Source organism: Petromyzon marinus, chromosome 38 (genome assembly GCF_048934315.1).
Source record: "Petromyzon marinus isolate PM22_M1 ecotype Great Lakes invasive population chromosome 38, UKy_Petmar_22M1.pri1.0, whole genome shotgun sequence".
Taxonomy (NCBI): Eukaryota; Metazoa; Chordata; class Hyperoartia; order Petromyzontiformes; family Petromyzontidae; genus Petromyzon; species Petromyzon marinus.
In genome coordinates, this window is record NC_133704.1 from 11,012,665 (window position 1) to 11,039,496 (window position 26,832).

The window sequence follows — 26,832 nt, forward strand, 5'->3', positions numbered from 1 at the left end:
TAGAGCGCGCCTGCACCCCCCACCCCCCCCCCCCCCCCGCGCTTATCGTCGAAGGATCTCTCGTGACGTGAACCAGGGGCCGCTCATCCACGCCACGATCCGGAGGAGCGAAGCGCGCGACCGCCCCACGGTCCCCCACCCCGCCCTTCCACGAGCATGGGTCACCTGAGCTGCCGCAGGTCGGAGTCGAGTATCTTGTAGTACCCTCCATAGTCGAGGCACTTCACCTCCACCTCGTTGCTCTCCGGGTAGTACTCCACAATCTGTGCTCGATACCAGTGGCTCTCCAAGAGCGCCGCGCACACCGAGTTGACTGTGGAACGACAATGGCGACGCACGGCAGCACGGTCAAGCCAACTCGCAAGGAATGACAGGAGGTTGAATCTTACACGTGGTTAAGCACGTTAATCGATCTAACCAAAGTGAGTCTTCCCCCAAGCAAGTAGGAAGGGTTACTTTTATTCTGGTCGTAACACCAACGCACAATCGTGGGAAGATCATCTCCCACACCCCCCCCGCACTCCCTTTATATATGAATCTTCATCCCATTCAGAAGATTCCCACAAATACCCCCCAACTCTTAATCAATCCCTTACGCCAGTGGTTCTGAACCTGGGCCGCACGCACCCCCTGGGGGTGCGAGATGCCCTTTCTGGAAACCAAAGGGGTGCAAGGCTGCAGTAAAGGTTAATAACCACTGCCTTACGACGTTTTTCCAATCGCCTTCAAAAATTCCCTCCAATTCACTTTCAAATTGCCCCCGAGGGTGGGGTGGGGTGGGGGAGGGTTTCACCCATTTAAATTCCTCAGCCAATCAGGACGAACTGCCAAAATCGGTGCACCAATGTTGCGCCAGAGCGTGACCCTAGGGACGGCTCGTCAGGGCCGCCCTGCCGGCAGTTAGCGAATGACGACGAATCTCGCCAAATTCTAACGACACAGCGCGGACCCCGTGATGACCGGCCCCGCGTGTAAACGGCCGACGAATTAATAATCAAGGTGGGGCCTTTTTGGTGAGCCCTAAAGACAGCTTCTTCGAATCCAGTCCTTGTGACCCCTCCACACCCCATCCCCCTCCCACCGTTGCGGTTTTCGGAGAGTACCAGCTATCAGGTGCGTGCAGTGTGAAGTTCCTTAATTCGCACGCGAGTGGAAGTCACAAGGCGGACAGTGGTTGGGGGGGGGGGGTGCGAGGTCGGTGGGTGTTGAGGACAGGAGTTGAGAAACGCCAATATAGGCGATGGTGACCGAGCAGCAAGTGACGTAAATTCTACACCAATGTCCTGAAAGGGCCAGAAAGCTGAAATTTGGCACGCGTGTAGCCAAGTCCTCGTACGACCAGAAACAGGCTGAAAACCAGAGATCTTCGGCATTAGCTTCTTAATTGTTTCAAGTCATGTGGTAATAACTTTTTTAAAAAACGATCCCCGTCACAAGTGAAAGCAATGAGCTCGCCTCTCTCGGAGTGCGATTCTCCAGCGGAAACGTGGGTCCAAGCAGAGACAATGAACTTCCTACAGCCGTGCAGGCTCTTGGGGAAGGTGCTGTTAATGAGTGCCGATATCGACTGCACTCGCACACACACAGATCTCCTCTATATAGCCAAGCAGCAGACAGAAAGATCCCCCGTGTAGCAGACTATTCGGGCAAGTGCTGTTAGCGAGCACCTATGAAGGCTGGCACGGCACACGAGGGGGTGGGTGGCCACGCCTGGCCGCCTTTGTCTACCCCAGTAGCGATGTTTACACACAGCACCAGCTCCTCATTTGAGGCCGAGTTGACCCAGGAAAAGCCCAGGACCGGTTCATATAATCATCACTGGTGTTGGCCGTGAGCAGGAATCGACCCCGGGTCGCCAGGTTCGTCGTGCAACGCGCTAACCGCTGCACTACTGTTGCACTACAGGTCAGCAGACAAAGCAAAGACAAAGATACCCTGTATAGCCTATAGCAGACTGTTGGCACGTGCTGTTAGCGAGCACCTTTGAAGGTCAGACAGACATATAGACACACAGCAGACAGACAGACACGCACACACGGAGAGAACACTGCAGATAAGAGATAAGCGTCGTCACTTAAAACTGAAATCTTATTTTTGTAAAAAGAAAATAGTCAATCATGTGATCGCTAGTTTAACACATAGGCTTTCGCAAACAATCTCATCCATAATACAGGTTTTGTGGGTTAGATCGCGTAAATGTGTCGTTAAACCCACCACCACTCGACACAGCCAATCAGTAAGGTTTGTCACGTAAACAGAACGTGCTAATTCGTTACTAGTTCAGCACACCGGAATGATGGAGAGCAATGCCACAACATTTACAACCCGAGTACGACGTTTTGCCAGTAATTGCAAAGAGCTTCATCAGGCGGACAGCCAGATTTGTGGAGAAATCCTCCTGTTTCGTTCCTTAAATAGAGGGGTTGATGTGATGGCATCACTTGTGAGCCCTTCTTGCGTGAAGTGGGGGGGGGGATTAATGAATGCATATAAGTGACAATGGGTATCCATTGCTGGTTGTAGCTAGTCGAACAATATTGTATTTTCTCTCAATTTCGATAGATTCTCCAATTAGTCTTGGCCAGTAGTAGCTAGTTTTGCACAGAACCTCAACAGCATCAAAATCAATTGAGTGTCCTTGTTGGCACGCGCGTGTTCTGCCACTGCCGACAGTTGTGATCGTTTATGCGATTCATTACAGCAGAGCCGGGAATATTAGAAGTGAACGACCAAATTCAGATTTAAAAATCAAGAGTGTTTTGTCGTCTAGCTTGTGGTGGGTGACCAGGGCACCACAAACATCAAATTGCTCTAACCCAGTGTCATCATGGACGGCCATCCGTCTTCGAACCAAGGTCGACGGGCACAATATTAGTCGACGTTTAAAGATTAACTAGCCACAATTTCACAATAGAGGTTTTTGCGTTTGATCGCGTAAGTATAAATGTGACGTAACCCTCCACCACCCGACACAGCCAGGAGGGTTTGTCACGTGAACAACGCGCCAATTGGTTACTACTTCAGCCCACAACAATTATTGTACATTTTATTGTAAATCTTGTGGATTTACTCTCCATCGCACCGGTTGGAGAGTAACTAATTGGCGCGTTGTTTACGTGACAATCCTTATTGCCTGTGTCGGGTGGTGGAGGGTCACGACAACATTTATTATATGTCCAGTCTTGTTTGCTACGACCAATATCGTTGAGGGCAAATTCGCATCCGATCTGCGATGTGTGTTTTTGGATCGCACCACACGTTGTTTTGGCAAGTCAGGGGAGTTTGGCTCCATATCTTGAGAGCTTTATAGGATCAACAAAGTGAATCAAATATGCACAAATCTGAAATAACCAACTAACACGCGCATCATCAGACTGGTGAAACGGTGGGTATAATGATTTATTTTGAATCTATTAATGGCCAAATGCCTCGATTAACCTCTTGCACCCCTCTGCCGTCTTGAACTGGTTTTTAACTATTTGCAATTTACAATGCCATGGTGCATGTTAACATAACTCAAGGAAAGGTGGCACTAACCAATGTGTCAATTATGCCAGTGGGTGTGCTATAGTCCAATCTTATCAATCTTAAGTTACGTAAATAAAGCACAATTGACATGAATAAAAGATGGTCTCGGAGGATTTAACATTAAATAGAATTGGCATGAATGGTCAACACCAGGAGTTGATTAAATATAAAAGACAATGAGTTTACAAAACAACTACAGATTTGGCTCGTTTGGGAAAAAAAAGTTTAATACGCAGAAGGGTAAAAACTTTGGGATTTAATTTTATTGATTTAATTTGAGTCACTATCAAACGCGTTGCAGTTTATTTGTGTGCATTATGAAATATTAAATAACGCGCAATAATCTATATCTTTGCTAGGTGAATACAAACTGCGAGAATTGGGATTTTGAGAATAATTAAACAATTTATGGATTCTGTTAAAGCACGCAAACGATGTTGGTTTACTTTCTAATAATGAACATTCAAATAAACAGCAAGTACAGCCGTCTCACCAACAATAAAGGTTTTTAAGTTACATCCCAAAAGTATAAATGCGTCGTAACCCGCCAGAGCCAACCAGTAAGGTTTGTCGCGTAAACAAAACGTGCCAATTAGTTACTACTTCAGCCCACCGGTGTGTTGGAGAGTAAATCCACAACATTTACAATCTGAGTTCCCTGACGTTTCGCTGGTAATTATATCCAGTGTTATCGGCGATTTGCCAGAATAGCGAAGCCATCCACCTGCTTCCGGTCTTAAATAGAGCAAGATGACGTCACCACTGCAAGCCAAACAGTGAATAGCATTTGGTTGCGAAAGTCGGCCTGTCAAGCTGTGTCACCATCATAGCCGTCAACCCCTTATCAGTGCCGACCTCATTACAGACAGATTCAGACCTTATTGGTCACCCCTTATAAATCTCAACGTTCATCCTACAAAGTCCCATCACAAGGGAGAAACAAAGACAAAAATATTGTTTTACTAAACTTCTCTGTACAAGAATACAGGTAAACCGTATGGGTTGGCAGGTATGCACCGTTGACAGATTTAAGGTCCCATTACTGTAAATTCACAATTGTTTTCGCTATTGCAAATGTCGAGAGAAACAACGACAAAAATATTGTTTTACTAAACTTCTCTGTACAAGAATACAGGTAAACCGTATGGGTTGGCAGGTATGCACCGTTGACAGATTTAAGGTCCCATTACTGTAAATTCACAATTGTTTTCGCTATTGCAAATGTCGACGCCGCTACTGTACTTCTAGCTTGATAAACGTTTTTAAAAAAATGATCTTTGATATTTAGGCGCCATATATCACCCTCAGTAAAGTAGTGCCATCCGTTCACATTACACTGGAACGGGAGTGGTACAGGGTGGCATCGAGCTAACAGGAATGAGAAAATAAACCCGGTCACGATCCGAGCGGCTAACACCGCCAAGTAAACCGCGCGCAAAATCCAAGTGCGACCGTGTGGTCAGTCTTAAACAGTCTCAAAGTAATCAATTAGAAAGCAGCACAATTACAAATCACCACACGCAACTCGGGTAATCAAATTGTAAATGTTGGGGGTGGGCTTTTTTTACTCTCCGACACACCGGGTGTGTGCTGAAGTAGTAACGAATTGTCACGTTTGGTTTACGTGACAATTCGTTATTACTGTGTCGGGTGGTGGCGGGCTTTAAGGCACGTTTAAATTTACACGCTCAAACTAAAAAATAACTTGTATTATGCATAACATTGGTCGCGGCAGACTGCGTGTTAAATTTACAATCAACACTAAGCATACACCTGTGTGTGCACGTCCAGCACACAGGTGTATGCCTGCAAGTTCATTCGCCTGAGTGCAGCACACAGGCGTATGAACTTGGTACATCTCCCGAGGAGTCCTCCTCAACTCACCACCACCACCACTAAATCAAAGGCAATAAAAAAATGTTTACGTGTTATTCCAGTCATTGTTAATAAACATTCACCATTTTCCCCACTGTGTTCACCAATGCCAGGAGCGTAACCCCATTATTTTCCCCATTGGAACAAAGGTTTCTGCATTCGTGAATCCAGCCTTCGCGAGCCTTTTCAAGAACGTAAACCCTCGCGGACGCCGAGAGGGTTTTGCCGTCGATACATGTTTATTTTATAAAGGCGGTGTTACAGATTAATCTGTTGAGATTTTTTGCGTGTTAATTTTGCTTATCGCGCCACTGCCAAACGGAGCAGCAGCAGCAGCATCAGCACACGCAGAATAACTTTGTGAGAGACGTAGACAGTGGAGCAGCAGAGTAGAGACAGCGGTAGTCACAATAGGATTTGTTTTTGCGGACAACATGCGTTTCAGGGAACTTCTCAACTTCCGCTGTTTTCCAATACGACTTCACCTGTTGGTGCCTGTTATCTTTGCAGATATGAGACATTTACCACGTTAGCCATCGCCAAATGACATTCGCCCCTTAACCGTACATTACAAATTCCTGCTAATTTCCACCCCTCATATCACAATGACGTCCTCTGCCCTGCAATATATACAAGTCGACGATTCAGGCAATGGACCTTCTTCAGGAGAGCACAGCACACAAGCGCCGCTGGCCGGTGTTAATTTATTGACAACTCCGTTGCTTCTTCACCGTAGCGTTCGCCCAACGGCGCCAAGCGCGGCTTCACCAAATAAGTTTCATACGTAAGGAAGCGTATTCAATTGGGGGTGCTTCAAAACAATGTTAACACTTCCGAGAATTTGCAACAATACCACCAGAAATGTGCCTCCAGGCTCTGGAGGCCACCGTTGGCAACGATTGCGAACAAGTGGAGACCTTTTTGAAGCTATTAACATACATTTTTTTCATGTTAGTGTATTTAATATCCGTCCCATGTAAGTGTTAACATTTTTTAAAAAGCATCCTATTACTTTAACGTTATACTGCATCCCCAGTGCAGCTAACACGTGGCCGTGGCCAACCACAGTGCAAGCCTGCGTGGGGGGGGGGGAAGAAATGGCTGTGCATAGGCGCGAGCACGAGCGTCTTGTGGTTTTGCAGTTAGCGCTCCGAGGCAGTGGGTCAAGTCTACGGTTGAGACGTCGCGTACCGAGTCAGCCGGGGTGTTGTGCGCGCATGCACGCGAGAGTGTACACGTACGAGTGTACACGTACGAGTGCGCACTTCAGGAACGCCAGCGCGTGGTTCGCAAGCGCAGCGGAACGTCGCGCGCGTTCCCCTCGCGCATTTCTTTGCAGAAAATACCAAAAAGCTAATTGGGGGGGGGGGGGGCTTCCCTTAAATCGACCTGCTTGCCTGCTTGGTTTAATAGTTTTATAATAATCCCATTTACATAGCGCTTTCCAGCATGGAGCTCAAAGCGCTGTACACACAGGACACAGCAGCAGCAGCAGCAGACACTCAGTATAAAAATAATTACGTTATATTTATCATGTTATATTTATCCGCGCGAGGGCGACCACTGGTGACGCGCAATACTCAAGCGGGGGGGGTGGGTGGGAGGAGGGGGCGGGGGGGGGGGGATCACCACTCCCGGAAATACCGCGACAATACCGGGGTTGATGTACGGAGTGAACGGCGCAAGCTCCCCCTCCCCCCCCACCACCACCATTCCATTTCCCCCCAACCCAAAATATCTATGTTATACATAGATACCAACGACATGGTACGCATCAGACATTACACTGATAACAACATATTCTATGCTCGATATTAACCAAAAGAGAAAGAGAGTCGCGATTTTATTTTATTTTTCTCCAAAAGATATAAAAGACGATTTCAACTTAAAAGCATGCAAACAGGCCTCTAGCTGCAACCCCCCCCCCCCCTCCTTGACTGCGTTCCCATGGCTGTCTCGCACAAGCTTTTGTGATCCAGCCATGAAAATAAAAAAAAGACTTTAATCCCAGAGTGCCCCTAACGACGTCACCGAAATGACATCGAGTCCATGAGCAACGTCACGGTGATAATCGCTGGCACGCTTCTGCGATAAAAAAAGGCTTATATTCGTTTGAGTTCAGCAACTCCTTTCATTTCCGATTCTTCACCACTGTGGGAGGGGGACGCGGCAAGTGACCTCTTTGTGACGCACAGAGCGGGTGTGAACTTCTCCAAATTGGTTTAATTCCGCACACAAAATAAACCGTCGCATATTTTCCACAAATGCACTTTTTTATTTCATCGTTTTCTCAGGTTCAAATGTGAAACACGCTACACAACCACTTGGTGTACGATTTCTCACAATAACAACAACCGCCCATTCGCCACTAAGTGGCGGTGACGTCACCACGACGCTTGTGCCAGGCTATGTGCACCCTGAAGCCACGTGAAGTGTCGAACGCCCGCTGGCAGGAGGTCACGGGGCAGACTCAGGTGCCACGGGTCGACTGACTGAGATGACTGGCTGATGCACCACCTGCCCCCCCTACTATGCCAACCTGCTGTGCTTTAGCCACCCGGCGCTCCGCTCGTTGTTCCGAGCGTCGCTCCTCCGCCCTCCGTTGTTGTTGGAGGGCGACTGCCTCCAACTGCCCAGTAGCGTCCTTCACGAGCTTCCTCCACAGAGGTCGATCTTGACACCGCTGGTACCAGTCATCGGCAAGTCCACTCAGCTCCACGTCCTCCTGTAGCACATCACTCCATCTCTTCTCTAGCCCGTGCTGCGCCCGCTTAGCCCCCTTGATCCGGCCGAACAAAAGCTGTTTCGGCATGTGGTGGCTGGGCATGCGGGCTACATGACCCAGCCATTGCAGCCTTCTCCGCCGGAGGAGCTCACCGATGGGACCTTGCCCAGATCTTTCAAGGATTTGTGAGCTCCTCACACAATCCAGTCTGGTTAAACCCAGGATGGATCGTAGGCAGGCCAGCCTAAATGTTTCTAACCGGCGAAGATGTTCCATTAGGGGGGTCCACGTTTCGCAAGCGTAGAGAAGGAAATGACCATGGCTGAGAAGACCTGAAGCTTAGTGCGGAGCGACAGACCAGGTAGCTTCCACACAGCGTTACGCAACCGATGAAAAGATATTGCTGCTCGACTGATTCGGAGTGAGACCTCTGCTGTTAAACTTGAGCCAGTCATAAGCACACTGCCCAGGTATGGGAAACTCTCCACTCTCTCCACAACTGCCCCATCACCGATTGGGAGTTGTGGGGATGGAGTGTCCGATGGTACAAAATACCCAGGCAGGTGCTTAGTTTTGGTGGGGCTGATGGTAAGGCCCCACCTCTTAGTGGCACGCTCCAGTCTCAGCAGCAGCGTCTCCAACTCCTCCTCTGAATGAGCAGCTATTACCAAATCATCAGCATACATAACGTGGTTGAGCAATAGGGAGCCATCCCTTGACCGCACCCCGGGCATCGATCAGCCTCCCATTATATCTGTACCATATGGAGACTCCCCTGGTACAGCTATTGAAGGCTTCACGAACTACGTGGTCAAAATAGATGTTAAATAATGTGGGAGCCAGAGGACATCCCTGTCGCACCCCAAGGTGTACAGGGAATGGCTCTGACTCCCGGCCACGTAGTTTTACCCGGGCCCGCTCACCATCATGAAGGTCCTTAATGATCGTGAGCAGAGGGTCAGGTATTCCAAAAGCACAAAGAACGACCCAGAGCCCAGGCCTACTGATGGTATCATAGGCCTTGACCAGGTCAATAAAGCAGAGATGTGGGTCTTGTTGGCATTCCCTACACCTCTGCTGTAGCAGACGGACAGAAAATATGGCATCTGTGCAGGACCGCCCTTTCCTGAAACCGCATTGGGGCTCCGCAAGCCTCTCCTCAGCGTGCCTGGCAAGGCGATGTTGAATAATCCTTGCCAGTACCTTGCCCGGCACACTGAAGAGTGAGATGCCCCTGTAGTTGTTACAGTCTGTGCGGTCCCCCTTCTTAAAAAGGGGGACCATCAGGGCATCCTTCCAATCCTGCGGAACCCGTCCAGTGGTCCAGACTGTTGTTATGATGTCATGTAGGGCAGTCTGTGCACAAACGCCACCCTCCCTCAGCATTTCGCTTGGGAGATCATCTCTGCCCGCTGCCTTTCCTGGTCTCAGACTCCGGATCGCCTTCAGTACTTCCTCAACAGATGGCACCTCAGCCAACCACTCACAGGGGGTGACTTCTTCCAATATTTGAGGCACCGCAGCCTCAGCATGGTCGTCCTCACTTTGTGCCACGATGTTTTCCTGGCTGAGGGATTTTCCCTCCCCCAGGACCTCACAGAAATGCTCAGCAAATCTGCAAACCTGTTCCTGGGGGCCGGAGATTGGATCACTGTTTTTTCCCCTAATGATGGTAATAGGTGTGGTGCTGCAGGTTACTTTTTTGATGGAGTTAAATAGAGATTTGTGATCACGGGCCACGGAGGCAGACTCCATCTCCTCAGCAACCCGCGACCACCACCCATCCTTGCAGCGCCTCACGGCTCTCCGAACCTTCGAGCGAAGGCTGCGGTACGCCTCCTCATTCTCTGACGTGGGATTCTGTAGCCGATGACAGTGGGCCTGTCGCTTTTTCTCAACCATCCTGAACACCTCCTCTGTCAGCCAGGGTCTCTGGGGAGGTCTGGACCGTGTACCCAAAGTAGCCATTGCAGCTGCATGAGTCACAGTCCTAAACCTCACCCATTTACCCTCGACATCAGGAGGAGTTGGGGACGATGCCAATCCCAGCCGCAAGCGATGATGAAATTCTCGCTTGCAACTTTCATCAGATAACTGAGACCAGGCCACTTTAGGTTGGAATGGGGTCCTGGGTGTACACCCACCACCGGAGTGGAAGAATGGCAGGCGCATCTTACAGATGACTAGTCGATGGTCAGAGGGCAGATCAGCTCCACGGTAGGTCCTGGTGTCAAGGACATGGGCTCGCATCCGCTGGTCCGTCACTATGTAGTCCAGCAGATGTTCTTGCTATGACCCGGCATGCATCCATGATGTTGTGTGGATGCGCCGATGTCGGAATAGCATGTTGGTAATTACAAGCCCATGGGATGCACAAAAATCTAGCAGCCTCCTACCGTTGTTATTGAGCTGATCTGGCCCATGCCCTCCAATCACTCCAGACCAGGTGCCAGCATCATGACCAACTCGGGCATTGAAGTCACCCAACAAGATGACTCTATCCCGAGGGGCCACTTTAGCCAGCACCTGTGACAGGAGGTCATAGAAGGCATCTGACTCATCGGCTTTGCCTGCATCCCTCCACGGATGTTCATCTTCGGTGGGGGCATAAGTAACCATGACCACCATTCCTCGCCTCCGGTTGATGGGAAGGCGAGCCCAAAGTAGCCTGGGACTTACAGCTTCCCACACCTCACCGCCACGCTCCCACGCCGACTTCATTCTTTTGTTCAAAAGAAGAGCCACACCCTGTTGTTTGGCAGTCTGCTGCCCCGAGTAGAGGACTGTCCACCCCTCATGTCCACCCCCCTTTCAATTAATTACCACTAAACCACGAGTTAAACTGAATTCTCACACACACATATACACACACACACAATCGCACGGGCAGGACTCACAAGAACACAACTTAGACGGGGTGCCAAGAACCCCGGATGAATAAATTAATTTCCAAACAGTATTTAACTCAGCAAATGAGCAGCCAATACTATGGTAACACTGGCACATCACCGAATTCACTACATTCTGGATATTTACATTCAAGCTCCGAGTGTTGGTACAAGTGGAGGCAACGAGTTTCCCCCCCCCCCTCCCCCCCAATGTTGTCAGCGAACAGAGAACGGAGCTAGCACGGAGTACTGGCTAGGGGCGCGCGAGGGTTCGCTTCCGCTCACAGGAAGTGCCCCTGCACTGCCGAGCAAAGGAACACGCTTAGCCGTGGCGACTTAGCCGGGGGGGGGAGCCGTGTTCATCCCGACGCTGCACACGCCGGCGGTGGCACGAGCGGCAGAACCCAACGTTGCGTTGAGGAATGCGAGCAACGGCTCGTCACAAAAAGTTTACCCTTTCCTCCCACTCCCCCACCACCACCAGTATATAATTGCAAGCATGCGTTGCTTATATCAGAACTGTGCTTAAACTGGACGGGTTTATATACAGCTACAACTGTTCATAAATTAATCACCAAAGCTTTATTCCAAAAAGCACGCTTTACTGACGATTTACGCAACTTAAACTGTTAAAAGTACTCAGGGTATGATCAAGGCAGATTCTCGCAGACGCATTAAATTCACTGGACAGCACTCTTTGAAACTATACTTTAGTGCTTACAGCAAGCAAGTAACCATTTCTGTAGATATTCTCCCCCACATTTTGTTCATTCATTCCAACCACTAACCCTTGTTACAAGTGCCGCTTGATTAGCGCTTTCATTTCTGCGTGCTGATAATCTCATCAATGACAAACAAAAATGTTAAAGTACTGAATGGCCGCGTAGATTCTTCGTGCTCGTGTTTTTGTGGATGTAAGCGCGCGATGTTCGGCGTTTTTTTTGCCACAGACGCTCCCAGCAAGGGAGCGACACGATATTATATCCCAAATAACAAAGCGCGAAACAGACGTCGCAAAAGCACAGAATTATTTTGAAAACGTAAACTATCAAGGGGCGGGGGGGGGCACGCATTAATTTCAGTTAATCCACGGCTCAACGCAAGCAGTTTATGAATGCGCCTATGCTAAAAAAAAAACAATGAGAAAAATCTTGAGGTTACAAAAAAACGTAAGGACGCACAAACCTTCGTCGACGCCACCTTAACATAAATTAACGCAAAAAAACGCAAGCATGAAAAAAATATAATAAATAATAAAGCTTTTACCCTTTCTGGCAATAAAACTGGTGTTAAGATGTTCAAACATCTGTTTGTCTTACTGCCAGAAAGGGTAAAACCTAGTCTTATTTTTTCATGCTTTGATACTGGTGTAGCGATGTCGACGGGCAGTGTACACTTACATGCAGGGGTAGTCAGGGTCCAGCAGGGACAGTCGCTATATCCCGAGCCCAAAAGCAGGAGGGGGCTGAGGGGTGTTCCAGAATCCCCCGGGACCCCTCCCGATAGGACGGGGCTAACGGGGTGTCCTGGGATCCCTTGGAGCACCCTTTGGAACTCTGGAAGGTGGGCGGAGCCAGGGCTGACGCACGGGTGCCGGGTATACAAGCCGGACCCCAGGAAGGGTCCGGGGCCAGTCCAAGACAGAAGCCAGAAGACCGGCCAGATAGGACCCTGGGACCCCTAGCCCCGCTGCCCTTGTAAGGGCCGGGACTCCGTGTGGCTCAGTGGTGAGACCCTGGGAACCCCCGGCCCGACGCCCTTGTAAGGGTCGGGTCCGAGTGGGCCAGTGGTCGGAACCCGCACCCTGGCTAGGTCGGGTTACAGTAGCCTCCCTTAGGGCACTCTCAGCCGTAGGACCCAGAGCTGTAAGTCCCGTGTCAGGGCACGTTAGCCTTGAGGCAGTACCTCCCCAGGCAGTGGTTAGAAGGGCCGTTGCCCTGAGTGAGTCTGGGCTGTACTGCCAAATATTTGTATTGAATAAAGTGTTGCCTCCAAGGTCCGTCTCCAACTTCCATAAAACCCACTACTCTGGCATAAAGTTCCCATTTTTTTTTTTTTACACAGCAGGCAAATCGTCAACTCTTGCTGGGGTTCCCAACTCGAGCGGCCGCGTGTTCCTAATGAAAGCAAAGCGCACGCACCGCTGAGTGGAGGTGGCGTCGGCAGGTTGGGCTGCGAGTAGCAGGCGTTGAGGGCCTGGTCCAGCGAGTCGAGCGCGTGGAACGTGGGGTGCGTGTACTGCTGCAGGAACAGGTTCCCGTACGCGTCGAACCACGGCACCGTCACGTCCACCGAAATCCCCTGAGGGATGGGCACCTGGGGAGGACGAAAAAAGGGCACGCGAGAGAAAAAGAAAAGGGGGCCTCGGGTCGTTCCGTCTCCCTCTCCGCTGTGACCGTTGTTTTTTTGGGAGGGTAATAGAAAAAAAGTGGGTATTAACGAATAAACATATTTTTTTTAATACCAGGTAAGGCCCACTGAGCTACGTAGTTCTTTTTCAGAGGAGACCTGGCCACAAATGAAAGCTCAACCAAGCGGCTTATGAAGTAGAAATTTACTGCAGCCAAAAGTCGAAACGCATGTTTCTGAACGCGTACAAAAATCCACGGGGAGACTTGCAAACTCCACTTATGCAGCAACCGTCAGGGTCGGGATCGAACCCTATGACCTCCTGTATACCAGGCGAGGTAGTTAACGTCTCTCCACCGCGAAGGCGGATAAAGAGGGAGTTTCACTGCAACCGAATGAAAGTGCAGTGGCGTCTGGGTCAGTACAGAGGCCGTGGTGTGTGGGGCATCTTTACCGGTGCCACGGGCACGACAACATGGCCGATCGGCGGCAGCACGGGGGCCGCGATGTTTTTCATGTTTAAGTTCTTAAACTTCTTGCGGATGAGCTTCAGCGCGGCGTCCACTTGCTTGTCCGTCCCTGCCAAACGAGAGTGGGGTTTGGAACGTCCGACACGGCCCAGCAGCGGCACACGTTCGCCCCTCGTTGCAGGTCGCCCGCACGAACGCCGTGGGTAGCCAACCGTTGAGCACGGTTGGCTACGTACAGCGCGAAACCAGTTTCAATGGGAGGTACACGCAAGCAACAGGCTGCCCCGATGAACCACAACATATATGCCCGCCAGTCCGCTTCGGAGCGGACATCAACAATCACCGGGACCGTCACGCGAAATGGGCAGGCCATTGTGCGCCGGAGTCGTGATCCAAATTTGGCAAATTTCGAAAAAGACGGATCCGCAACTTACTCGGTCGGGATTACACGCAGCAACGTCGTAGACACGAACAGGTGCTGGGTCACGTGGCACCCACAGGAAAACAGCCGGGGGGGTGGGGGGTGTGGGGGGGGCCTTTAAAGTGTTTGAGAGGGGGGTGTGACGCGAGGTTATTATCGCGTGCAAAGCGCTCTGCGATGCCCTGCCCGTACACCAATGGTGACCTTTCACAAACAAAATCCCCGATTCATATTCTTGGTTCTTTCGGTAAAGTCACGTTGAAGGGAAACAATCAAATAAATATATATATAAAACAATAAAATTCTCACGACGTTTCGACTGCAACACAAGCAGGGAAATGCACAACAATGTAAAACATACATTCCTGTGTCGAGACTCTGCATTACAGGCCTATAACAAACGTGTACGTACATGACAGCTTTAAATCAAAAAAGAAAATCACGATTATTATGAAGTGCAACACGCAAACCATCGGCGGCGTCAACGATGCGTCGACTCGCAAGTTCGAAAACGCATTTGTACGCAATGCGCGCGTCGATTCGTGAGCGAGAATTGATTACTTTAAAACTCTTACACGTTGTACATAATCACCTTCAAGTGATCCCTGCAGCCACTGTAACAAGCAGGGAAATGCACAACAATGTAAAACATACATTCCTGTGTCGAGACTCTGCATTACAGGCCTGTAACAAACGTGTACGTACACGACAGCTCACAGGTGCTTATTTATCCATCCTCGACTACTGTAGCGCAATTCTATACTGGCTGCCAAACTGACCAACATATGGCTGGGCAGGCCGAGATAGAGATACACCCCGTGGCTACTCGAGCCATTCCAAACCTATTAATAAAATCAAAGTAGCGCTAGGTGGTTAAGTGGCTCAGGGTCCTAATGCGGCGTCACGTCGCTCAAACACCGGTCAAAATCCTGGGCTCAAACCAGGGCCACTACACGTTATTAATCCGGGTTTTTCGAGTGTGCGAGCCCAGTCGTCCCAGCACAGTCACCCCAAAGACTACAAGTACAAGACCCATCACAATTCAGTTTCGTTTTGTCGCATCATTACACTTCATTCCAACTGTCAGGAGGAAAACTTGTCATTTGTACGCCGAAATTATTTTGCGCTGTACTTTAGCCAACCATCCTAAATCGGCAATTGTGGCGGATGGACAACAAACTAAAACACAAAACACGCGGCCACCGCAGTGTTCAATCTAGACGATTTTTTCAAGTGCACGGCTTCAGTGGCTTCCTAATATCGGAAGGAAGAGCGTTCCAGGCGGCCGGAGAAACTCGCAGTGAAAGCGCGCACGATGCGGCGACCCATCTTCGTCTGGCGTGCAACGAACACCATCTGTAAAGCAAACAGAACTCGGGCCCCCCGAGTGTGGATAACGGAGGCCCTGCTCGAGGTGACTTTCGAAGTTGCTTGCGGGGAGGTGACGAGGCCGAGGAGGTTAGCGCGCGAGCTTGCTTGTTGTTGCAGAGGCTTGCCGTTCAATCCCCGTGGCCGGCCTGGTTAATGAACACCGCGGGGTGCATCAAACCGTAAAAATATTCCAACCATCGTATGCTCAGTGGACATTAAAAGATGCCCCAGGGTCGTAGCCAAAAAAAGTGTAAGACCATGTGTACCGGAGCCAAAATTGTTTTTGCCAAATTACTTGCGAATGGTGACCTGGCATGGTGTTTGCCACACATTCCCCTTTATACCCACACGTGTGCCATTCAAGCACCAAATATAAACCTTTTGCAATGAATCAAGTCTGCATCACCCACACACAGTACTTGTGGTGAACATGCAAACAAATCATGCTTCGACAATATATGGGCATTGTCTTTGAATCGGATTGGCCTACACCAGAGACAGCCTTTGTCTCTGGCGTTTGAACATCTTAACACCTGTTTTATTGCCAGAAAGGGTAAAAGCTACTATTATATTTCATGCTTTACCTTAGTTGGAAGGCATGAGTAGGCTATAATTGCATCTTCATGGTACGAGCACCATTACAAGTCCATTGCAGCGACACTTCCGGTGATTTAAAAAAAAAAATCAGAGTAAAGCTTCAAACTTGTATCAGAACAGGCAGGACACACAAACCTGTGTGTGTACAGATCTACAACACAAGGGACATTTGTATTGTGGATTGCATCTACCTTCGAAAAAAGGGATGGATGGCTGCGACCGGGTGGGAATAGGATCTGATATATAAAAAAAAAAATATCCAGTCCGATCCGTTACCGTGTACCATGGAAGTCCCAACAATTCGGCGCGTCCAGACGGACAGAACAATCGGCACCTACCTTCTATATGGACGACCTGAAAATCAGACGTGAAGGCCAGTTGTATGATGTAGATCTTGGCTCCGGAGCCCTCCTTCAGATAGTTGATGAACTTCCCCTGCTTTCCAATGAGGCGGCCAACCAAAATCTGCAAGGAGGCAACGCAGGAGTTGTGGGTGAAGGGGCAGCCCCGCAATTACTAGCTCATGCCACACGGCTCGCAGAGGGGCCCTCGACTATAACATGGGCAACAGTGGTTAGCATGCTGCACAGATTTCAGTAGAACTCACGCCGACCAGCGTGAAGTACGGTCAAACAACCCCCCGTGACCGACACAGCGTGGGGATCAACAAGAAGGGCTCTAACCTAAACTCATTTACTTTCATTGAAGTTTAAAAACTCGGTTCTCAATTGTTGAGTTAAATGTGTTGCTCCCTCACTCGGCCCGATTACCAATGAACGCACAAAAAAATCTATTGCATTAACTCTGGTTCTCGATTGGGTTTAGGGCAGCACAACGAGGCACACAGAGAAAGTTGTCACCCACAGAATAAAAAAAAACACATGGCTCAAGCTGGAAGCTTAACACCGTCAAAGTACCAAATTCCGCTTTGAGCACGCAAACACAAATCATCATACGCCGATATGGAATGGTACAACGCAAGCACCACCTGCCAACATCTCCTCTGTACAATTTCCTGACCGGCCCATGCACAGAGTGAATCCACAGAAAGTTCTGCTAAAATCATTTAGGAGCAAACATATATATGTAATGGCAGGGGAGTCGTCAGCCTACAGGGCGAATGGGCTAGTGGCCACGAGAGGTAATGACAGGGGTGCCCAGCTTGCAGTACGAAGGGACTGGTGGCGACGGGAATGATCGAGAACAGGAGCGTGGCTAGATGACGGAAGAGGACGGTGGAGTCCGACGGTGGAGCGAGCATCTAGAAAGCAGCGAGAAAGTTCTGGAAGGGGGGGGGGCATGGCCTCTGTCCGTACATAAGGGAGATGCGCGGGAGACTTGGGGCCTGCTGTAGTTGGGACTCTGCCTGTTCGAGTGAACGTCTCTCATCGAATAAAGAAACCATCTCAAGACAAGTGTGCCAAGTCGTCATCACATATATAATTTTACACCCTTAGGTCAGTCCGCTACTTGATGAAGGTCTCCCCCCCCCCCACCCCATCACCGACTTGGCGAGTGCAGATTTGGTAAAAAGGGGAATCCGGAAGTGAAAGGCCGTGCTCGGGAGTGCGTGCGGCAGTCTGGCGCCAGCTATCGTAGAGTGCGTCATGCGCGTCGCTTCGGTTGTCTGCAGCGAGTACATTGTTTTTAAAAAAACAGCGCGGCGCTACTGCGCCTGTCTAAAAAAAAAAAATGAACGGCAATGCGAGCCACCCACACGTTCCGAAATTCGGCCGCGAAAATGGGACACCAACCCCACCACCCCGGGACTTGCAGACGTCTCGGAACGGGCAACGGTTAAGACGTGTCGGAACGGGAGAGGGTTAAGATGTCACTCGCCGCCGACGTTCGCCGCGGCCTGGAATTGAACTCCGGGAGCGGGCGGGGGTTCAGAAAGCAGTACACAGCACACCATCCACACTTCCCGGGAAGGATAACACGACTACAAAATTAAGTTGCATTCAACAATACCGTCATCACAGATGCTTCCCCTCCCCCCCCCCCCGCAAATAAGCTCAATCGATGACGACAAGAACTGGGGAGACAAAGGCGGCCGGGCGTGGTGCTGGCCCACACCACCCTCGTGCGTCGCGCGAGCCTTCAATAGGCGCCCGCTCATGGAGCACTCCCCCCCCCCTCCCCGGCCGCCAACAGTCCGTTAGCGGCCACGGAGGGGATCAGCGTTCGCGCGTGTTCACCTTTGACACGTGGAACTCCCAGATCACCATTTCACCGTCGTCACCGGAACCAGTGACACACGGGCAGTTGCCATCGCTCACAGCTTCTCCGTAAGAATCTGCATGGAGTACGGGAAGAGGTGCAACAGGGAGGGGGAAAAAAAAGGGGACAATATGATCAGGTATTGAACGTACAGCCGCGTTCTACCTATAAACGCAATAGTTGTGTTGAGGAAAAATCGCGTTCTAATAAATAATATATCACGTAGGGTAAAGCGCAATCCGCGATAACTCGCTAGATGCGTACGCGGGCTGAACAGAGACTGAGGCACGTGTGGGTAGCATCTAGAAACATCCAGCAGCATCCCGCCTTGTGCGATGCTATGCCGAGGCAGCCGTGCGACCACTTATTCCTACTGGCGCGACGTGGTTCCGTTCACTCGACCGCGTTATATCCAATTTGCATCCGCTTTATAAAAAAGTGTTCCCTAAAACATTCATCGCATCAAATTCAATTCGCGTCATGAAAACAACACGCGGCGTCATAGAGGGAACAAACGGCACTTTGATTTCGCACAGCGGTGCTCGTCAATCCCCAAGTGAGGTTGACGAAAGTGCTACTCGTACGGAGAGAGATCAGGCCCCCCACCCCTACCAGAGCAATGCGGAATTTCCTCCACAGCCTCAGGGTCGCCAATGATAAGAGAAAAAGCGAATTGCCAACTACCAAATCCATTTTCGCCAATTTGTCCCTTTCAATGGTAGGAAACATTGCGAGGCTGCGGTAGCTTCCGAAGTTCCTCCATCCAGCATCACGGGTGCCGACGATGATTAAGCGTTAAGGTTAACGGTCGTGTCTTAAAAACAACAATGCATCAACAACATTCCCATGTTCATTACATTTTCCTTGCTGAGAATTCAAAAACAAAGTGTGCAGAGAAAATTTGCTGTCGTTAGCCGACGTCCGCATGGCCGTCTAAGCACGACAGAACCCGCGGTACATTATTCACAACGATCGTCTATTCAACCAGGCGAGTGAGCATTAACCATCACAAAGAGCCATTCGATCAAATCGGGGCAAGTAAAAAAAAACACAATTGACTTCTCACCGAGCGAAGCCTCACCATCGAGCATCACCGTTGACTCGCTGTTCTCCGAACCCGTGCTCAATCCATTGGTCATGTTCTCCTCTGCGTCGACCGCGGCCTCTTTAGGGTCACCCCTCGTACAGACGTCCACCGGTAAAGCTGCCGGCACACGACCACCGCCGGCGGAGTTTTTATCGAGAAATTCCACCGCTACCTTCACCGCTTTCCTTTTCGGAGACTTCTCGGCGGTTCTGTCCTTCATGAGCCACTTGCCTTCGGGACAAGACAATGGAAAAAACTTTGAACCCGACTTTCCTTCGTTCGGCGAGTTTTCCAGCTCCTTCATATTCACCCCAAAATTAAGATTTTTCCACAAGTCCCCGACGTACAAGGCGTTCTCGGATGTCGCCTCTCCTTCCGATGTTTCCTCTACAACAGAACGTTTACCCGCAGGGAGAATCTCCACCGGGGTTGGCGTGAACGGGGCAGCTTCCGCCGAAAGATTGCTCTTCACAAGCGACTCCGCCTCCGCCGTCTTCTTGTCGTCCTTCCCCTTCGCGTCGCTCGGCGAAGCGCCGGCGGCCGGCTCGCGGCCACGAGCGCGCCGCCCCTCACTTGCGGCGTGGGCCGGGGGAGACTCCACCCCTCCGCGGGGCACAGCTTCAGCTACCGTGGCTTCCGCGGACGTGGGCATGAAGGGGGCCGCCTCCGCCGATAACCTGCTGCTCAGGACCGGCCGATTCTCCGACTCGTCGCTCCCTTCCAAGAGCACGTTCGCGAAAGACACCCTCGCATCCCGAATGAGTTTTTCCACAAAACCCGAAGCGAACCGCTCCTCGGGCGCCTTGCAGTCCGCGGCGTCGCCGCCGTTGTGCCGCGCCTCCTCGGCGCGGGTGGTTTTGTCCGGAGGCGAACTCTCCGGTTCTTCGCGGCACAAGGCTGGAACCTTCGCTTTCCTCTCGAAGCTGCCGGGGATTTCCAAATCACATTTGACGCCTCCAGCCACCGCCACCGAATTCGTCCCCGGAGTCGGCTGCGAATCATTCGAGCGACTCGCCGTTTCAAGCGGAGGAGAACAGCGGACCGCATGCGTATCCTTCAAATCAAGAGGCTCAGCTTCCTGAATAAAACGGTCGTCACTTTTATCGTCCTTTCCAGATCCACCGAGGTAATTCTCTCTCGAGATTTTCCCTCCCATTTCCATCTTCAGACACAATGGGTCCACTTTGTCGCTTCCTTCGGGATCGTAGCGCTCGCCGCAATCGTTGGCTCGTCCCTCTTCGCCAACTTCGCAACTTTCGCCGCGCTCCAGAGCCTCGCCCTTGGGCGCCTTTCCATCGTCGCAGCCGCCCGTCGCCGCGCGGCCTGCTTTGCGCAACGCTGCCCCACCGCCAACACTTTCGTCTAAGAGCACGCCGTCAGAAACATTCCGCTCGCGTACCATTTTTCCGGCGGACGCCCTCGACCCGTTGGTGGATGCCGCGCCATCCGCAGCGGCGGCCTTCGCTTCACACTCCTTGCCGTTCTGGCAACGCAATTCCGATCGTTCGAGCGTTGGTGCCGATTCGCCCACGTCGCGGCTGACCAACGTGGCGCGAGGCGCTTTCACAATTGACGACGGGACATCACGACTGCAGATGGTCGCCACAGCGCTGGGTCTGCCAGCATTGGCGGCGACGGTGCTGTCCGCTGCGCCGACTCGCCGCGAACCGTGCGCCCGCGCAGGCTCCGAGGTTCTTCGAGCGTCTGCAATGACGTCGCGTTTGCCACCACTCGCATTTGTTGACGTCGACGCATCTCCTGCTTCGGGTGAAGCAGAGGAACCGCGGGCGTGAAGCGGTGTTAGACTAGCGATCGTTTCAACTGCAACTGGAGAGTCTAGCTTGGCAGGCGATTGGTTGACGACGGCCACTGTTTTAGGAACACTTCCAACTGCGTCCGGACCATTTCTTAAATCGGAACTCGACAAATCCTTACGCTCGTTGGATAACAACGCACCCGAATTGTTGACTAGACCAGGGGCATCACCGATGTCCATTATGGACCTGTCCGTGGAAGCACAGGCCGACAGGGGGCTGATGGAGTCGGCAGCGGATGAAATGTCCGACGTGTCTGCTGTGGCGAAGGTCTCGCGCTCGCTCGTCGAATGCGGGGCTGCAAGTGGCTCAGCCAAGAGGTTTCTGTTCGACGACGCGGCGAGTGAACTCGGCGTGTCGTGCGCATCGCTCGAAGGCAGCGCATCGCACGATTTATCTTCGGGACGTTCCACGGGCGTTTCACGTTCAGAGAGACTCTCGCATGCACCCGCTGACAAGTCGGTAGCCGCGCGTGCCGCGACCGGGACCTCCGCGGTTTCACCAGGAGACGCCGTCGTTTCTCCCGCTCCACACGTGAGCCCGTCGCGTTTGTCCGGCAAAACGGCGCCGAATTCAGCGGACAAGACTCCATCCGCGTCGCCAACGGACGGGCCGACGCACGCCTCGGCCGACGGGCAGCCGGCCGATCCGGGAGGGCACGTGGCAGGACATTCACGAGGCCCGAGCGGGTCAACGTCCGGTGCGGCGCAGACATTGAGCTCGTCGTCAGGGTTTGCGCACACACGGGAGGAATCCGCGGGGGCTGCGACGCCGTCACACGACCGAGTCCTCTTGGTGGAGTTTCCCGTGCTCGTGGCCTTGCACGCCGCCTTCCTCCTCCAAGAGTACCAGGCCCACGCCGCCACCGCCGCCACCCCAGGCAGGGCATACGGGTAATACCTGTGCAGCGCCCTCCACAACATGGCCGCCGCTTTGTTCCAGCCAAATAATCTGAACGCACAGAGAAAGACAAAAAAACCCCACAACACTCATTTCAGACGTGTGTGTGTACACGGGGGGGGGGGGGGGGGGTTCAAAGAGCAACCGTTGCAGCAGTCTCATGTCAAAGGTCAAAGTGCTTCTCATTACTTCAGCGTGCCAGTAATATTAAATAAAAAATCTCGTACAGGACCCTACCATCGAACCTCCCGGTGTCAACCTTCCACGCCGCCAATGGTCGAAAAATCGACCGAATCGGAACCGGGCCACGTGGCCGATGTAGCCCGACCCCTGCCACAAATGGCGCGCTGAAGATTCGCCGGTCTGCAACTCAAGTGCAGCTGCGAATCTCAAACCATCGACCGCATCGCAAACGCTCCACCGCTGCTGCAGTCTTCACTCCTTTAAAAGGAGGAACGGACGAGATCCACTCCGCTTCTCAACAGATAATTGAGCGGATAACAACATCACACCTGTCAACCCATACGGTTAACACATATTCTTGTACAGGGAAATTGAGTTTAAAAAAGTTACATTTTTAGTGTTTCTCACCTTGTGATGGGACTTTGTAGGATGAACGTTGAGATTTATAAAGGGCAATGGGGGACCAATAAGTTCTGAATTGGCACTGACAAGGGGTTTACCCGGTATGCAACATCTAAAATTATATCTTTAATCTGCTGCTATTAATCCATATGTTAAGAAGACGTGTGCCAATCTTGTTTTTAACTCGCAGCCGATTTTGTCATGGCGGTGTCGGTTATGGGTTTGTGTAACCACGCTTCACCATGCTGGTCAATGGAAAACAGACAAATCGAGCCGAAGCACAGATCCGGTTCGGATATCACCGAGGAGAGCCGCAGGGGCGAGATGTTAACTACCTCGCCTGGTACGCAGGAGGTCATAGGTTCGATCCCGACCCCTGTATATTTGGAGTTTACATGTCTCTCTCTCTCTCTCCCCGTGATCGTGTGGATTTTTCTCCAAGCTCTCCGGTTTTTCCCCCTCCACATTTTGAATCAACGTGCATTTTAGGGTATTTGGCTGCTATAAACGTTCCACGTGATAAGCCACTTTGTTGAGCTATCATTTGCGATAGCCAGGCCTCTTCTGAAAAATAGTTACATAGCTCAGTGGGCCGTACCTGGCAAAATAATGACTTTTAGTTTATGTATAGCCGGGAAGCAAACTCGTGTCACCAGGTTGGTAGTGCAGGGCACCAACGACCATTCCAACTGCTCCGTATTCATTTATTTTGGGAGACTCCGAAACACCACATTCCTACACTAGTTACCAAGTCTCTAACTTATAATGTCAATGCAACCGATTTTTTTTTACTCATAAATGTGTCAATTTAAATATTGCATTAACAGGAGATATTTAGCGGTCATCGAGGAGGAAGGGGAAGATCGTGTTTCTGTTGAGTAAGCCTCCTTCAGGTAACCAACAATTTTCCGCTGTGGTGATGGATTTTACATAACAGGGAGCCCTCTACTTATGAACGAGTTAGGTTGCAGGTCTGTTCGCAAGTCGATTTGTTCGCAAGTCCCAACTTTACTCCTGTCGATTCCAAACGTTCTACGGCAAGTACACTAAACACGCTGAATGGCTTTAAAAGTTGTATAATCTCCTGTACATGCAGATACCACTGGTTCTTCATGTTCTGCAGATGCCACCGCCACCATCTATTGCGCGGCAGTTCAACTTACGACTCTCGGTCCGAACAGGCAAATGGACATACGGACCGGGTTTGTTCGTATCTCCGAAAGTTTGTAAGTCGAGGAGTCCCTGTACAACGGAAACCGAAAAAAAATAAACGCCTCTTATCTACGAGATGCCTATCTGGGCTGTGTGTGTAGGCCTGTCAGATACACGCTTGAAGCTACCGTTTAAAGAGAACAGTACAGTCAATAAAAACAGGGTATGAAAAAAATTGAGGTTTTTACCCTTTCTGGCATTAAAAACAGGTGTTAAGACGTTCAAACACCAAATAGACACCTTTTGGCGTTCTCTAGTCTGACACTGGTGAGACTAGGCCATTAAGAAGGCTGTCTCTGGCGTAGGCCAATCAGTTTCCAAGACAATGCCCACATTATCAGAGCATGTTTGTTTGCATATTCATCACAAGTACGTGTGGTTAATGGGAACCTGATTCCTATTTGGTGTTTGAACATTTTAACAACCGTTTTATTGCCCGAAAGGGTAACACCTATTCTTATTTTTTCATACTTTGATACTGGCAAAAAAAGGTCCCAAATATAAACACTTTAAAGGGTACGTTCGCTCGTAACATCACTGCAGTGACGCTATTAAAAAGTACTGCAGCACACTGCCATCACGTGACCAGAGCGCCACAATGTGATAACATCAGCGAGCTTCAACGATCGCTTCTCCACACGTGGTCGGACTTTTTGTTGGACGAGCATCGAAGGTGCAGGCCCCGCAAGGTACGGGTGTACGCGCGCGCAGCCCGTTTATGTCAATCCACCGCTGGACGAGGGCCTCCCCACGCCGCGAGAACTGTGGGGGTCCTCTGTGCTTCACCGCTGCTACAATAAATGTCCACGCGATAAACCACTTTCGTTGCACTAGCATTTGTGGCAAGGTCGCTTCTGAAAAAGAAGCTCGTAGCTCAGTGGGCTTCACCTGGAAAAATATATTTTCAGCGATTTGTTTACCTTTGCTATACTGTTGCACTCCTAACGTGTGTTCGTATTGTTTGAAGTTGTAACGTTCTGACCCCCGTGCCGCTGCTGGACATCTGTGAGTAAAGAGCTTCATAGCTCATCGGATTCCTCCTCCAGTATAAACAAATACAGGTCGTCCCCGACTTACGATGGTCCGACTTACGATATTTAGATCTTACGATGGCGATAGCGACACGATAAAATTGTAAAATATTTTTAATTTCGTGCGGCAGGCAAACGCAGCAGCGTACGAGGTACGATACTGTAACTTTATCATCGCCATCCTCCTCTTCCGACAACTAAGTTAATGTAGCCATCAACAACCTAACATCGTTCAAGTATGCAGACGACGGACAGAAGCTTGGTGAGTACAGTAGAATATGATACGTTACGATACGTTCAATGCATGTATGATACGTAGCTTTAGCGATTTCATTTTAGGGTTACCACGATACATACGTTCAATGCATGTTTAAATTTTTTATAGCAGATAGGATTGTTTCCTGAAAAAACTTTCTATGCAATTCCAGTTCATATAGGTAGGCTAAGAATTTACCTTGTTTTTAGTTTAAATTTTACTGTGCAATACAGTATTGTAATTAACAAATACATGCAGTATATAGTTTATACAGTATGGTAATGTAAATTGCTCTGTTTTGCTAAATTATCACCATTCTTTAAGACTCCCGGGTAGGCTAGGCCATTTTCGACTTACGATATTTTCGACTTACAATGGGGTCGTCGTAACGCATCTCCATCGTAAGTGGGGGACTACCTATAGTCCGATTCTGGTTCATGAAGATTGGGAGCATAAAAGCGCAGTACATTGGATTTTGTTTCAGTGCCCTCCGCTGTCCACCACGTGAGCCCCACATCCTTCAACAAACTCTCACGTGCAGGACGATTCGGTCATTGGGGAAGCCACAATAAATAAAAGAGTCAATTTTTGGGAGCGACGGCTTCCTCCCAACAGATCGCGCGACATTTAAGACGTGGAGCCAAGAGACCTCTTCGCACGACATTCCTTCAGAAGGGTTGCAACTTGCTTCGTTGAAATATATATTTTTTTGTATTTATACAACAATACACAGAACGCACGGTCGTTATATGCAGGGAATGTGACCGAAATAGAATGGAGTAAACAAGCCAACTATCCCTGCAGGTTCGGCCGCTTCGAAAAATCACCGGGAATGCACAGACTTTGGTCGCATCTCGGAACATCAGGCAGGGTTAGAAGCCTGGCGAACGCTTGGACGCGTAATCACCAAGCCTTGCCGGGCGTTGTAGTAGGCATGGATCTGTGTGCAGTGGCCAGGAGATGGTAGTGCACTCCGGCTTGCCAGGTGTTGTAGTAGGCATGGATGTGTGTGCAGTGGCCAGGAGATGGTAGTGCACTCCGGCTTGACAGGCGTTGCAGTAGGCATGGATGTGTGTGCAGTGGCCAGGAGATGGTAGTGCACTCCGGCTTGACAGGCGTTGTAGTAGGCATGGATGTGTGTGAAGTGGCCAGGAGATGGTAGTGCACTCCGGCTTGCCAGGCGTTGTAGTAGGCATGGATCTGTGTGCAGTGGCCAGGAGATGGTAGTGCACTCCGGATTGCCAGGCGTTGTAGTAGGCATGGATCTGTGTGCAGTGGCCAGGAGATGGTAGTGCACTCCGGCTTGCCAGGTATTGTAGTAGGCATGGATGTGTGTGCAGTGGCCAGGAGATGGTAGTGCACTCCGGCTTGACAGGCGTTGCAGTAGGCATGGATGTGTGTGCAGTGGCCAGGAGATGGTAGTGCACTCCGGATTGCCAGGCGTTATAGTAGGCATGGATGTGTGTGAAGTGGCCAGGAGATGGTAGTGCACTCCGGCTTACC

At 50.6% G+C, this 26,832-nt stretch overlaps 1 protein-coding gene and 1 pseudogene across 1 annotated transcript in view; both read right to left on the bottom strand.

The window, feature by feature from the left end:
- The window catches only part of AKAP1 (A-kinase anchoring protein 1), a 46,676-nt gene that overhangs the window by 10,539 nt on the left and 9,305 nt on the right, over positions 1-26,832 (bottom strand). The window contains exons 2-7 of the mRNA XM_032967620.2: positions 19,526-22,296; positions 18,423-18,520; positions 16,563-16,689; positions 13,820-13,944; positions 13,158-13,332; positions 166-313 (exon numbers count right to left, since the gene is read on the bottom strand). Coding sequence (XP_032823511.2) covers positions 166-313; positions 13,158-13,332; positions 13,820-13,944; positions 16,563-16,689; positions 18,423-18,520; positions 19,526-22,268 — 3,416 coding nt within the window. The 5' untranslated portion in view covers positions 22,269-22,296. The remainder of the gene's footprint in view (positions 1-165; positions 314-13,157; positions 13,333-13,819; positions 13,945-16,562; positions 16,690-18,422; positions 18,521-19,525; positions 22,297-26,832) is intronic.
- Positions 7,022-7,238, bottom strand: LOC116950327 (U2 spliceosomal RNA; annotated as a pseudogene).